This window comes from Talpa europaea (genome assembly GCF_964194135.1).
Source record: "Talpa europaea genome assembly, chromosome: 7".
NCBI classification, from domain to species: Eukaryota; Metazoa; Chordata; class Mammalia; order Eulipotyphla; family Talpidae; genus Talpa; species Talpa europaea.
The window spans coordinates 60,516,526-60,530,921 of record NC_140074.1 but is presented as its reverse complement, the minus strand read 5'-3'; the positions used below and the strand labels follow the sequence as shown (position 1 = coordinate 60,530,921).

Here is a 14,396-nt window from a genome sequence, read left to right as displayed (position 1 = left end):
ATGTTTCAGCCAGGATTCAATAAGGAAAACAAAAACTACAGCTATCATTTTATCAGAGAGAATTTAATATATGAAACTGGTTAAACAAGTATTGAAGGACTGAACAGGCAAGAGGGAGATACAGAGAAGGAACATTGAGATAGAGCCTTGGGGCACCTTGTACAGCTCAGGCTGAGGAGACAAAAGAAAGTTTGGAACTATTAATTTAGGAGTTTGTAGGGGGGACACTCCAGAGTTGATTCTTTTTTTTTTTAAGATTTTTTTTAAAGATTTTATTTTATATAATTTTTACATCATTTTTCATCTTTGCACAATGTATGCATTTTCATTATGGCTATATTCCCCATGCAATTGCACCTCCCCCCTTATTTTGACTCTAGTCCTTCCTCTCCCCGCCCTTCCCTCCCCTCCGCATAGTATGTCTCTGGTTTATAGTTGCTTGTTGATTTTGATTTTTACTTTGTATTGATTAGTCTTTTTCCTGGTCTTTTATTTAAGTTTTCTAAATTCCTGCTATGAGTGAGACCATCCGGTATTTTTCTTTTTCTGACTTATTTTGCTAAGCATGATTTCTTCTAGCTCCATCCATGTTGCTGCAAACTGCATGTGTTTATCTTTTTTGATTGCTGAGTAATATTCCATGGTGTATATGGACCACATCTTCTTGATCCAGTCATCTATTTTTGGGCATTTGGGTTGTTTCCAAAGCTTAGCTATTGTAAACAGTGCTGCTATAAACATAGGGGTGCAGGTGCTCTTTGGAATTGATGTTTCTGTGTCCTTTGGGTAAATACCTAGGAGTGGAATTGCTGGATCATATGGAAGCTCTATGTTTAGTAGGTCCAGAAATCTCCACACAGCTCTCCATAGTGGTTGGACCAGTTTGCACTCTCACCAACAGTGCAGGAGAGTTCCTTTTTCTCCACATCCTCGCCAACATTTGTTGTTGCTAGTTTTTTTAATATGTGCCATTCTCACAGGTGTGAGATGGTATCTCATGGTAGTTTTGATTTGCATTTCCCTGATTACAAGTGATGTTGAACATTTTTTCATATGCCTGTTGACCATTTGCATTTCCTCTTCAGTGAAGTTTCTTTTCAGCTCTTCTGCCCATTTTTGAGAGGATTATTTTCTTTGTTGTTGTTGAGTCTTATCAGCTCTTTGTAGATTTTTGTGATCAGTCCTTTATCATTAGTGTTGGGTGCAAAAATTTTCTCCCAGTCAGTGGGGTTTCTCTTTGTTTTATGTCTAGTTCTTTTAAGATTTATTTTTTATTTATACAATAGCTGGGGTACGGGCCAAAGGCACTGGAGGGTGAGCGGATACAACAGAGACAGAGTGGGGGGAGAAGAACAGGCAGATGGACCGAAAGCACTGCTGAGGGGAGCAGCAGACGCAATAGGAGAGGTCTGCCATGCCATGTGGGAATCTCCCTGGCCTGCTGGGAATGGAGGGTGCACTGCAGAGACTGCGGACAGCTTCACAGTGCTGTGTTCAACCTGCTGCGCCACTGGGGGGCCCCAGAGTTGATTCTTGACTCTCTGAGAAAGGGGTCCCAGTCTACTGGTGCTAATATTTGAGAGGATTTGAGCAACTGATTCTAAGTGTGCAGAAATAAGCAGAAACTGCAATGAATAGCTGCTGTTGGGGTAAGACCTGCTGTTAAGTGAAAGCAAGTGAATGAGGAGCAAATTCTTTTCCCCGCTAGCCTTGCACTCCTCCTCTGGTGGCCACTGCTGGCAGAGCATTACGGAGCCAGCTGATAAGGGGGCACTGTTTCTCAGGCTCCGAGCCTCCAACACCAGCAGTGTGTGGAAGGGTGGGTTTGAAGCTAAGAGAGCGGTTGATTGTCAACTCACTCATTGGAAACTCATAAACTTACTGGACCTTGATTTCCTCAGTCACAAATGGGGCTAATACTATTCCTTGAACTTTACTGGAATGTGTCGAGGGTCAGATAAGACAGTAGGTGTTAAAGTAGCTTACAAGCCATAAAAATACAAGGAACTTAAGAATCAATGTCCCAAAATATTTGAATTTATTTTAGTAGATTATTTCCTAGAAGAAAATGATCATCTTAAAAAATGTAGAGGTTTTGAAGCTAACCATTTATCCTGCCTCCCTGTGCCCTCCTCCACCCTCTTCTATTCAGATTGTATCAATATTAACTTCTAAGACACCAACTTTAAGAGTTTTCTAGGGGAAAATCATGTTAGTGAAGTACGACAGTGGCCTGTGTGCATGATGCCCTGAGTCACTTGGAAGATCTTTCGAGCACGTCATTGCTTCTGAGTGCGCCACTGCGGAGCTTTATGCAGAGCCCTAGAAGGCCTGGCCTGTGCCCATTGAGTCTTGTGCAGGTGTTGAATGCCTGCAAAGTCTCATTTTACCTGGAACACATGTGCATTTTGCATCCCACTCCATGAGATGTATATAGTTGGTTTAATACCAAAATACCCACCAGGCTATGAGTATAGTTTGATACTCTGTGTACTCTGATTCCCTATTATACAAACCCCCTTCTTTTAGGGTACAATTTGCTCATTTGGAAAGAACTAGGCATATATCACCAAGATTATCTCTTTTTTTCCTCCCCATCATTAGTTTGTTTTGACAGAAAAGAAGTTTAGAGATTTAAGACTAGAGAAACTGGCAAATTCAAATCACATAGCAAAATAGACTTAACTTTGTTTGATATTGCACCAATAAAAATGACAGGGTATTTACTGCTGGCTAAGACTTGGCCTTTAGTACTTACAATCTTCAGAACTATAAAATGATCTTTGCTGATACAAACTTCTTTCTACTCAGGTTCTAGGCCCCACTTCTACTGCAAATAGTATCACGGCCGCATACCAACACCAGAAGACTGTGGTTCCTGTTCTTGGTTAGTATTTTTTCCCTATAACTTATTACAGTACTAAGCAGGAGGTATATCTTTCTCCAAAGTGTTGACAAGGTCATTAGTATAGGAAGAAATTGGGTATTAATTACACTTTGCCCTCAATTCTAAGGTTACATCTTTAGTAAAATCAGTTTAATGCTTCTAGTGTTGGGACCTGCAGGATGGGGAATCCCAACATGACATTAAACATCTGATTAAAAAAATTTGTCTTGACATTCAGTTGTCATTACAGTGACATATAGTCATTCATAGAGGCCCTTCACTGTTGAAGTTTGAGTCTAAACAATGTAATATATTCATTTTATTTATTTTTTTAAAAGATTTATTTATTTATTTATACAAGCACTGGGTACAGTCAGAAGCTCGGGAGGGTGAGAGAATTCACCAGAGCCAGAGCAGGGAACAGAACAGGCAGACTGACAAAGTACACTGCTGAGGGGAGCAGCAGGCGGCAGGAGAGTTCTGCGCGCCATGTGGGACCCTTGCCCGGCGAGCGGGGATTGAACCAGCACTGCAGAGGCTGCGGGCAGCCTCACAACCCAGCGCTCAACTACTGTGCCATCAGGCAGGCCCTGTAATATATTCATTTTAAAGATCATCTGAATCATCACTTTGGCTATTGACAGTTAGGCATGGCATCCTGGGGTCATTTTCATAGTCCTTGCTTAATAACTGGACTTTATGAATCATCTTTAGGATTGACGGTATAATTAAAAAGCAGCCCAAAGAACATTAGCATTTTATGTGCATTTACTATTCGATTATATTAAATGTTTAATTTTTTTCTTGAGAGATGACTCTCAATTAGATTACATAGTCTCAGCCCTATAGGCTTTTTGTTTTGAAAGTTAGCTAGAAACTTAATAGATCACTCTGGTGCCTGAATATTTTTGCCCTTCAGATGGATCAATAAACATACTGACCTTTCTTAGCTTTGTTAGTGACATTTTCTAAACTGACAGTTTTTACTACTGCTATTTGTGTTTTCTAGTATGTGATAGTAAGCATTCTGAAAATTTCCCATTTAAATGCTATGTTGTAATGGTGTTTTGATGACATTTGAAGTTGCTTTTGGAAGTTCAGATTAAGTTTAGTGGCTTATGTTGCTGCCAGAAGTAAACACCTAAATACTTTCACCTAAATACTTTCCATTCTGGCTGAGCTCATGTTTCTGGATAGTCACCACTGTATCCATCCTCGGCTCCACTTCTTTCTACTGTGGGTGTCAACCCCAAAGCATACATTTACTTAGAAGATGGCAAAAATTCATCTTAGTCCTTAGGCAGTTTGGTTATTGTATAGCTTGTACTCTATCCAATTCAGTTGTGGTATCTGCCTTGTTTTCCTGGTTGCTGAGCTGGTGCTGACCTTCAGGTCAAGTCTAGTCATAACTTTCCCTGGGATATTCTAGGTGCCATTATCAAAGAGCACGTCTGTTTTCCAGGGAGCCTTCTGATCTAACATTTTGAGGTTCCTCATTGTCTGAGTATTACCAACATTCTTGTGGTTAAGATTGTGCAGGAAAAGAGACATTCTCATGACCTAACAAATAGCAGATGAACTCCTCATAAAATCAGTTCCATTCAAATATCCTTAACTGTCCCTCCCCACAAGAGCACTAGTTAGCACACTCTTACATCCCCAGGAGAGTGATCAGTGACTTTGGATGAGGCTTTTTCTCTGATTGTTTTAGTTTTACGATGTAATGTCATGCAGATTGAATGCAAGTCTTGCAAAAATGTAGGACTTCATAAAATGGATTTAAATATCAGAGAAGGGATTGAATCGTAGCTGAGTTGGACTTGTTACAATTGGTAACCAAATCAGGGCATCCAGTGAGAGTGACTTGACTTGACTATCAAAGGAGGAAATCTTTGGAAAAATTGACAAAGACCTCAAAGTAGTTTTTTTAATGACTTTATGCTGTGAAAATCATGCATATGGAAATGCAAAAGAGGTCGAGTCCTACTGAGTTAGTTATGCTGTTGCTAAAAAAAAAAAATACTTAGTATTTATTCTTAGTTAAGTCTAGGAATCACAGTTACGGCTATGCCTAATTTTTAAAATAAGAAAGAATGTTTTTATAACTTGTTTTTCTTTTTAAAAGAAAATCTTATTCAAAATTTAATCACTATTTAACATTTAACTATAGGCTTTGTTGACAATGAATTTATTCAGCCTCTCAGTATCAGTATTAAGTAACTAAAGCTGTAGTCTTTTTGTCTATTTAGTTTTTTGTTTGAGTAGAATGGAGATCTATAAATATGTGTGAAATTATAAACCTGATACGATTAGTAGAGAAAATATGGATTGTGCAGAGAAGTATGTCAAATAAAATTTAAACTTGTTAATTCCTAGTTCTATGTATACATACATGTGTTATGTATATGAAAATCATATTAAAAATTACCTTGCACATTTTCCTCACTAAATATTCTTAAAAATAAATTTTAAAGTCTACATGGCTCATATGTAGTGTTGAAAATTCGTCATAAATAATGCTAAGAAAGAGCATTGTTACAAATGTATTTTATGTCTTCTATTTCCTTTATCTGATTCCTACTTAGAGGCTCCACAGATCTAACTGAAAGAGGATATGGAAATTGTTGGTAACAGAACATTAGTTTTAGTAACAGAAATCCCCCCCTGCCCCTGCCAACTCCTCTCCACTTACTTTTTTTTCTTTAAGTAGAGATGTTTCTATTCATCAATGAGTTTGTGGAATTTTTTGATCATAAAGTACTTTCCATTAACTTTATATATTGAACATGTAAAATATCTTTTATTTTTTAAATTGTGGTAAATTTTACATAAAGTGAGATGCATTGGTCTTGGGCATACAGTTTGATGAGATTTAATAAATGGAGGCAGCCTTGTAGTCACCTCCCTCCCCATCCCTCTCATTGGAAATATAGAACATTCTTCTACTTTGTTTTTTTTAATATAATTTAATTTTTAATTAATAAATATGTATTTTACTTTGAATTACTCAGTGGGCATTTTTTCTTCTATCCTCCAATGGAGGTCAAGGTGAAATGCAATTCTCCTTCTGGGGCAGGACCTCAGGCTGTGTTTGCTTTGACTAGGAGGTTGCAAGAGAAGCGGAAACATTAACTCTGGTTCTGATGGTTGCCTGGAGCAGCAAAGCCTAGTCACTAGTTGTAGCTCAAAGCTCCTATCTCCATCTGACAACAGGAGTGTGTTTCTGTCACAATTTCCCTTTCCTTTCTCTTAGATACTGATCTCTTTCTACCGCCAAAGATCAACAAAAGAACCCAATGGAAACTGAGCCTTCTAGAGTGACTGCAACGGAAGTTCAGAGTGCTCCAGCAGGGAAGACTGGTTTCCTTCCACTCGGCAATCCTCAAGGCCTGGCTGTTGAGAACTGGGAGGTTTAAGCTAATGAGCTACCTTAACATTTTGGAGAGTTATTCTCTACACCAGACTTGAGTGGACACCGAGCAGTTCTGTTTTATTTTGCATATAATCTTAATTATAAGCAAAATAAGTTTTAACCAGTGCAGCATCATTTTGTATAGCTGTTCTTTTAGTAAATGCTGTTTGAGAGCCTATCTTTGGTATTTATGGTCATCAGGAGGTTGGTTTTCATTCCCAGCTACAGGTCTGATTCAAATTTGGGCCTGGGTAAGTTACATATTGATTTGTGCCTCAGTTAATTGGGAATAATGTTTCAGAATTTCTACCTCAGAAGTGTGAAGCAAAGTAAAATAATGTTTTCAAATTGTGTTATGATCCTGGAGGAGAGATATATATATATAAACGATATGATTATAATGCTACCAATATTTGGTCACATTTAATCATTTAAATTACTTCTTCACCTTGAAGTAAAGCTCAGTAAAAAGCTGAAAATAATCCTTTGAATCTCTAAGCTTTCCTATGCTGATAGCTGTTATTTTATAATTGCTTCCAGTTGTAACTGAATTGAGTCTCCCATTGCTCTAGTGTTTTACTGCCTGTAAATTTTCTGCTAGAGTTAGCAGTGTTGGAGCTGGAAGAGATTAGAATTTCTGGAACACTATAATGCACATTTGGTATGGTGAGTTTTGTGCATCATACAGAATGCACAGTTATTCATTTTTTTTCCTTCAAATATTACTTCTTTTAACTAAAATGTTTTTGTCTAAGTCTAGGCCATTTCATTTTTTTTTTTTTTTTTTTAATGGTGCTTAACTGACCTCTGTCTTTCACTTATTTTCTTTGGAAGAAATGAGAGTGTTTTCTCTTTTTGTTGAGTCTAGAAAAACTTCCGTTTATTCTGACAGCAGCTTCATGGCTATTTCTTGGGCAAGGTTAACAATTTCTTTCATGCTTTTAATACCAGAATCAGACTCTAAGTACTGTATGTGAACCAGCAGGAAATGCTGCTTTTTGATCTGAAAGTGTTGATAGACCTGGAATTATAATTTAACACATATTTTCCTGTCATGGAAAATATGCTCCAAACATTATTTGTAGGTTCTAGGTATTTTCCTTATCTAATTCACTTTCCTATATGTCTGAAAATTGTGACCAAATATTAGAATAAGAAGATCTTTCCTGCTCTGGAAACATCTATTTTTTGACTCATAGTCATAATGGATTTGCTACTGTTGTGCCAACCAGTGACAGGCTGACAGTGTTTTGTGGCTCCTTTTGGGCATAGCTAAATGGGCATGGTGACTTGTGTGATATTCTTTTTTTTTTTTTAAATAATAAATTTTATTTTTATATTCCCCATACAATTGCAGCCCCCCCCATTCTGACCCCAATCCCTCCCCTCCCGCCTCCACCCCCCTAAAAGTGTCTCTGGTTCATAGTTTTTTGTTGATTTTGATTTTCACTTTCTTATAGTTATTCATTTTCCTGGTCCCTTATTTAAGTTTTCTAGATTCCTGCTATGAGTGAGACCATCCGGTATTTTTCTTTTTCTTTTTGGCTTATTTCGCTGAGCATGATCCCTTCCAGCGCCATCCCTGTTGCTGCAAATTGCATGTGTTTATCTTTTTTGAATGCTGAGTAATATTCCATGGTATATATGTACCACATCTTCTTGATCCAGTCATCTATTTTTGGGCATTTGGGTTGTTTCCAAAGCTTAGCTATTGTAAACAGTGCTGCTATAAACATAGGGGTGCAGGTGTTCTTTGGAATTGATGTTTCTGTGTCCTTTGGGTAAATTCCTAGGAGTGGAATTGCTGGATCATATGGAAGCTCTATGTTTAGTAGGTCCAGAAATCTCCACACAGCTCTACACAGTGGTTGGACCAGTTTGCACTCCCACCAACAGTGCAGGAGAGTTCCTTTTTCTCCACACCCTCGCCAACATTTGTTGTTGCTAGTTTTTTTAATATGTGCCATTCTCACTGGTGTAAGATGGTATCTCATGGTAGTTTTGATTTGCATTTCCCTGATGACAAGTGATGTTGAACATTTTTTCATATGCCTGTTGGCCATTTGCATTTCCTCTTCAGAGAAGTTTCTTTTTAGCTCTTCTGCCCATTTTTTGACTGGATTATTTTCTTTGTTGTTGTTGTGTGATATTCTAATATATCATCTGCAGTGATTACAGTATAGGGACCCATGCTGATGGTGTGGGAATAGACGTAAATGTGTCTGTTGATAATAGTATAACTTTTTATGAATTTTCAGTTCCCATAAAATAATGTATTGAGGCAGCAAGAAAGAATTGACGTGAATACAAATTATTATCAATTAGTGTGTCTCTCGTCTGAGCAAGATGGAATTGTATTTATTTATAGAAGCAGATGAAAGCAGACCTTCGGAAAGGAAGACAAAGTCAAGGAAAAATTTATGGGGGAAACTATAGTGCTTGGAGAAAAAAAACTCCTGGGTGTGATGAATGCTTGATTTGGAGGAAAGTTTCTGTCAGGTTCTAGAAAAGAGTATATATAATTCTTCCCCCAAATTTGAACTCTGTCCCAAAGCAAGTTCGTACTGAAATAAGCTAAGGGCCTCAGTTGTTTTGTTGTTTCTATTGAATCAGTTTTGCTCATATGCTTCAGACATCAAGAGAGAACTTACAGAGAACTGTCTCCGATGATCAATTTAAGTAGTCTCCTACAGCATTTTAAATTTAGACTTTTTAAAAATGGAGATAGATAGGAGCTGATGTTTTTATTATGTATATGAGTATAGCTTGATATAATTTTAAGCACTGCTATCTATATATTTTATAATAAAAAATTTTCCCATACATTTATGAAAGTCCCTTAAATGTGTGTGTACATTTAAAGGAGTTTCATAGCCATACTTAAAGGGGTCATTTTTCAAAATAAAAATGTAACTCTTAATAATTTAAGTTGACTGCAAGTTTAGGATGCAAAATTAGCTGGCCCATAAACCTTCATGCTTCACTTAAAACACCACATGGACAGGCCCTTGGAAGTCTTTGTTTGTCCTTCCTTATCTGTCATATTTACTAGTGGCTGGGGTGAGGTTGAACATCTTAGAAGCTATTTAACTATGAACACCTAAAATGCTGTAGTCAATCCAGAGCTGATAAGTGACACTGGGGGCCTACTCTGGATTCCTCAAGACTGACAGATGCCCTCCTGGTAGACCACAAAGAGCGGGGCCATCAGTTCATCTCTCTCAGTGTCCTTGGACAAAGTCACAATCTTACTTAATCTTGCTTTCTATCAATCCTCTGTACTCATTGGCCTGAGTTGGGTTTTTCAGCCTTGGCACTTTTGATATTTTGGACCTTATCCTTCTTTGTTGTAGGGTGTCCTGTGCATTGTTAAGATGTTCAAGAACATTCCTGTCCTCAACCGACTAGATTCTAATACTACTTACTTCAAGTAGTAACAACCAAAAACATCTTTAGATATTGCCAAATATCCCCTTGGGGTCACTGGGCTAAGATGACTTCTAAATACTTGCTAAAACTTTTCATCTTTTTTTATGAGGATTCTCCTTTTCTACAAAGGTGACTGAATGCTAAGGATCAGGTGAGAGAATTTCTAAGTGTTTCAAAAAAGAATATACAGTTGTTCAGCCTTACATTGGCATTTTTCTTTAAAAATAAAGTGCAACATTCAGGCCTAAGATAACCTGTGAGTCCCGTCTTCCAGAACCACTTCCCACACCTCTTCATGAAGTGGCTCACATTTTGGGGGGATTCTTGACTTGGGTTCCTTGGTCTTCAACAGATCCGAAGATAGTATATTATTTATGTATGACTGATGTCCTCTGTAATCCTTATTTTATGCAATGATCTGAGTCCTTAGCCTTTACCAGCCTGACAGAGAGGTCCTGAGGGTAAAGAACTAACCATACTTCAAGTTGCCTAGTAGTGAGTGTTCTATTGACAACACAGTAGAGTTGGCAGTAGAGCAGTTGGGCAGAAACTGAGGTGTACAATGTCCCAATTCCTACCTGATCCATAATACTGCAAGGTAAGGCTTAGTCATCCTTGCGGAACTGTGGGGTCTCCAGATGCCATCCAGTGACTGTATTTGCTTCCCTACCCCAGCTTGCCACCACCTGTATTTACTCACCAGGCCTAGATCCAGGGTCAGGCATTTAGGCCTTTTAAGGCTGGGCAGGCAAACTTCACGCTGTGACTGTAGGGCTTCTCCCTGGGGATGGTAGATGGCATCTCTCCTTTAAATGCTTGAATGTGTGCCTTTGGCTAAGGGAGGTAGTGATATTTTGGAGTTCTAAGGGGTACACAGCTACAAATGAATTTTAGATAGCTCTTGTGATTTCCTTCTGCATGCCAGATACTGATATTTAGGTGTTTGCCTCTGCTTTTTAGATCAGCTGTGTGAAGTAGACTGTGAATTCAGTTTTATAGGTAAGCAGACTCAGGTCACACAGCTAGATTAGGTGGAAGCAAAATAGGATTTCAAACCAGTGTTGGTTCCACTGTTTTATGCGGTCTGCCTGTGTTGTTCAGATGCTGAGTCTTAGAAACAGGCACAAGGGGTCTTGGGGACTGTTGTTAAAAAAGCCTATGCTCCATTTACAAACTGGCCTCATGGAAATACCTTAGAACATGCTGGGCCTTGCAAGGGCTTCCATAGTCACGAGAGTTTGTATGTTCCTTCAGGCCACTCCGTTGGGTAATGACCCATATTGGGAAGCCTCCTCCAAACTCACACCACCCCAGTACTGGCAGTCTCCATCCTGAGCCTATCCTAAACTCTAGCTATGTATCCTACCGGTTGATGGAAAATCCATCCTGGTGGATGAATAGTTGCTGCTAGGAGTGTCTTGAGAATGATGGTGGCTCACATCCTTCTGACCTCAGTGCTGATAATCAAGATAAACCTGGCCTCAGTTTTTAAACAGGGAAAATGTGGATAATGTGCGTTCTCTCGAGAGCTGCTCCCTTAAGACATGTATATAAACCTTGCCCACTTTCAGCACAGTCATCATGATGGCTTGAGAAGAACTGGCTTGGAGACGTAAGAGTGGGAACTAAAAGAATAGTTAAAACAGGGCTAAGGTATCTTTGCCAGCCCCTTCCAGGCTTTCAGGGTTGCTGAAGAATGAATTGGACCCTGCTGCTGTGGGAGGTTGACCATCAGTGTGTTTCCTGTGGTTGTTTGTCTTACCCGCCCAACAGCATTTTCTCTACAATCTTAACACACTCTCTCTTTCAAAAAGATTTTAACAGCATTTTAACTTCATTCTTGAAGTGGGGACTACACAAAATAAGTGGCAGAATTATTTTGGGGCTAATGTCTCCCAAGAAAGTTTAAACTGTCAACTTGTAATATGTCTTCTTTGTCCCTTGTCTCCAGCTCCCCACCCCTGTTTGGTGAGTATATATTTTAAGACAGATGCTGCATGTAGGAAAGTGTTCTCATTAAGTCAGGAAATAAATGCACTGTGGAAGGGAACATGAAGCTTGTTTAATACTATAGCATGAATATGCTGGCTCAGCTCCCCCTGTGTGGGACCTGTGCTCACCCGACAAATTGGCGCACAGCAACACGGCAGCCATGCTTGGCCAGAGTTCAGAAGCACCTCCTGTAGAGGAAGAAAGGCCCATGTTCTTCGTACTCATAGCGATGGACCCACAGTGGTTGGAAGCCCTGAAGCGATGCCAGGATGGAGCCCCCCGTCCACACTGCAGTGTCTCTTTCGGGCAACACGTTTATGTGGGGGGTGTCATTGGGACACATGTTGCTGAGCTCCTTCTGCAGACGGTTGGGGAAACCACTGAGCATCGTGCTCCCCCCACAGAGCAGGATGTTTCCCATGAGGTCCCGCTTGAGGGCGATGTCGCACTTGTTAAGACAGGACACCGTCTGGGTGTGGAGGCCCAGCTGCATGGACTTGATCAGAGAGGGCTTGAAGAACATCTCTGCGCAGAGGAACCTTTCCTCGCACAGGTAGATCTCCTGCCCATCTGGCAGCTTATACTGCATCGTATGCTCAACAGGTGGGACTTTCTTCTCTTCAATGGGGTCAAGGGCCACAAAGCAGCATTTCCTCTTGATGTCCTCCACAATGCCAATCTGGTCCTCCGTGAAGTGTTTCCCCAAATTGTTCATCAGACTCATCAAGTAAGCTGTCAGGTCAGAGCCTGCATAGTCCAGCCGCCCGGTGATGCTGGGCAGAGGATAACCCTCGTAGATGGGAACCACGTAGGACACGCCGTGGCCAACCTCCACCACCAGGCCGGAGGTCTTCCCATAGGAGTACATGGACAGGCGGGACTGGTAGGCAATGTGCATGGCTGGGGTGTTGAAGGTCTCAAATAGCATTTCGGCGTATTTCTCTCTGTTGGTGTGTGGGCTCAGGGGCGGGTCTGAAACCAAGACGGCGTGATCCTCCGGATTGATCTTCATTTCCTTATGGAAGAGATACTCCCAGATATCCTGCACTGTGTCCCAGTCCACAATGATGCCGTGTCGCAGAGGGTTGATGAGCTTGAGGCGAATGCCTGGATTGATGAGCTCCTGCCCCACGTATGTCTCCTTGCGGTTGTCCCCTGTTTTGGCTGTCTCCATGAAAGGCTTGCCCACTGTTGTTGAGATCATGTGGGTGGGTCTTGGGAGCCCAGCAAAGCCACATTTACAGTAGCCAGTGCCAAGGTCCACGACCACTGCCTTGGTCACCTCTAACTTGGACCTCTCCCTGGCCTCTGTTGCCTTGCCCACTTCTGGCGGCCCTGAATTGCTACGGCTGACCCGCACTGCCCGCTTGGCCGGGCCATCCTTTAAGGAGGCGGTCTGGAGGACCTGTGTCTGGGAGGCGGTCTGTTCACTCACTCTCTTGGCAGGGCCATCCCCGAAGACTGCTGCCTGTGGTGCCCACATGCTATCAAGTGCCATCTTGCTCTCAGAAAGTTTCTCAATCCCACTGGCCTCAAGGCCTGAAAGGCTTAAGTCAGAGGGCAGCTTGAGAATTTCTCTGACAATGACATTGCTGATTATGACATCATCCACTAGCCCAGGGCTTTCAAGATACTGGGCATCTTTGTTCCATGTTAGGGTAGATTTGGGGTCCAGTTTGGAAGTGACTTTTTCCCTAAATTTTGCAATAAACCAGATTTACCTAATCAATATTGAGAGCTTACTATGTGTGAGGCAGCTGGGAATACAAGGGAACAGTGAGAGAAAAAAAAAAGGACAGCTCTCTTATAGAGTTGTAGAGTTCACATTCTAGTCAGTGGGGCTTGGGGAAAGACAGAATAACCAGAATACACCAATGCTAGAAGATGCTAAGGGCAGAAGAGAAAACCAAAGCAAAGAGTGGCGAGAGTGACTGCCAGGCAGGGCACCCTGGGACAGTGAACAAGCGAAGAGCTGCAGGAGGGGAGGGAGCCCCATGTGTATTGGGCAGCAGCAGATGCAGAGGACGGGAGATGGCCTTGTGTCTGGTGAGTTCTAGCAGGGGTCGACGGACTTCAGCCTGTGACCTATTTTGGGGACACGGCGAGGCTTGCTCATTTGTCTATGCCCGCTTTTGTGCTACAACCCCAGAGCTGAGTCATTGCAACCTAAGCTGGCCCACAAAGCTGAAAATACTCTGGCCCTTTATGGAAAAAATTAAAAGTCATTGGATTGGCGGTGAAGTTAAACTCCACAGCCTCCCACTGGTGAGAACTCGTGGCTCTCAGGTGCGCAGCTCAACCAGGATTCCCGGCCAGCAGTGACCAAGCCCTGCCAAGTGTGACTTCCTCCCAGGGGTCTGCTGTGGACACAGCTTACCCGAAACATATCTCAGGCTGCTCAGCCACCAAATCGTTGCCATCTCTGAACCTGGGCATGTTGGTTGCTGACATCTGTCCCTTGCAGGACCCCCAGAATCAAACTGATGCTATGCAGTTTGGATTTATAAGTGGTTCTGCATAAGAGGCAGTCATTACAATGATGGGCTTTCTCCTAGAAGGAGGTTCTGGGTATGCTGTTGGTTCCTAGTGGACATGAGAGAAGAAAAGGATCAAGTCCAGCCTCATGAGCCTGTGACTGTCTGACAGGGCCAATCAAGTTGTCACAAAATCTCAGCT

The 14,396-nt window shown here is 41.2% G+C and overlaps 2 protein-coding genes across 2 annotated transcripts in view; one reads left to right on the top strand and one right to left on the bottom strand.

Moving 5' to 3' along the window:
* ELP1 (elongator acetyltransferase complex subunit 1) overlaps positions 1-6,208 on the top strand; it is a gene marked incomplete at both ends in the record, with an annotated part of 50,642 nt that extends 44,434 nt beyond the window's left edge. The window contains 2 exons of the mRNA XM_084236395.1: positions 2,812-2,887; positions 6,141-6,208. Of these exons, the coding sequence (XP_084092521.1) occupies positions 2,812-2,887; positions 6,141-6,208 (144 nt within the window). The remainder of the gene's footprint in view (positions 1-2,811; positions 2,888-6,140) is intronic.
* A 5,687-nt stretch (positions 6,209-11,895) lies between these two features.
* On the bottom strand, positions 11,896-13,233 carry ACTL7A (actin like 7A; the record flags this gene model as incomplete). The annotated part of the gene is made up of 1 exon (XM_084238162.1): positions 11,896-13,233. The coding sequence occupies exon 1, from the start codon at positions 13,216-13,218 to the stop codon at positions 11,896-11,898; it is 1,323 nt and encodes a 440-aa protein (XP_084094288.1). The 5' UTR covers positions 13,219-13,233.
* Between the last annotated feature and the right edge of the window lie 1,163 nt (positions 13,234-14,396).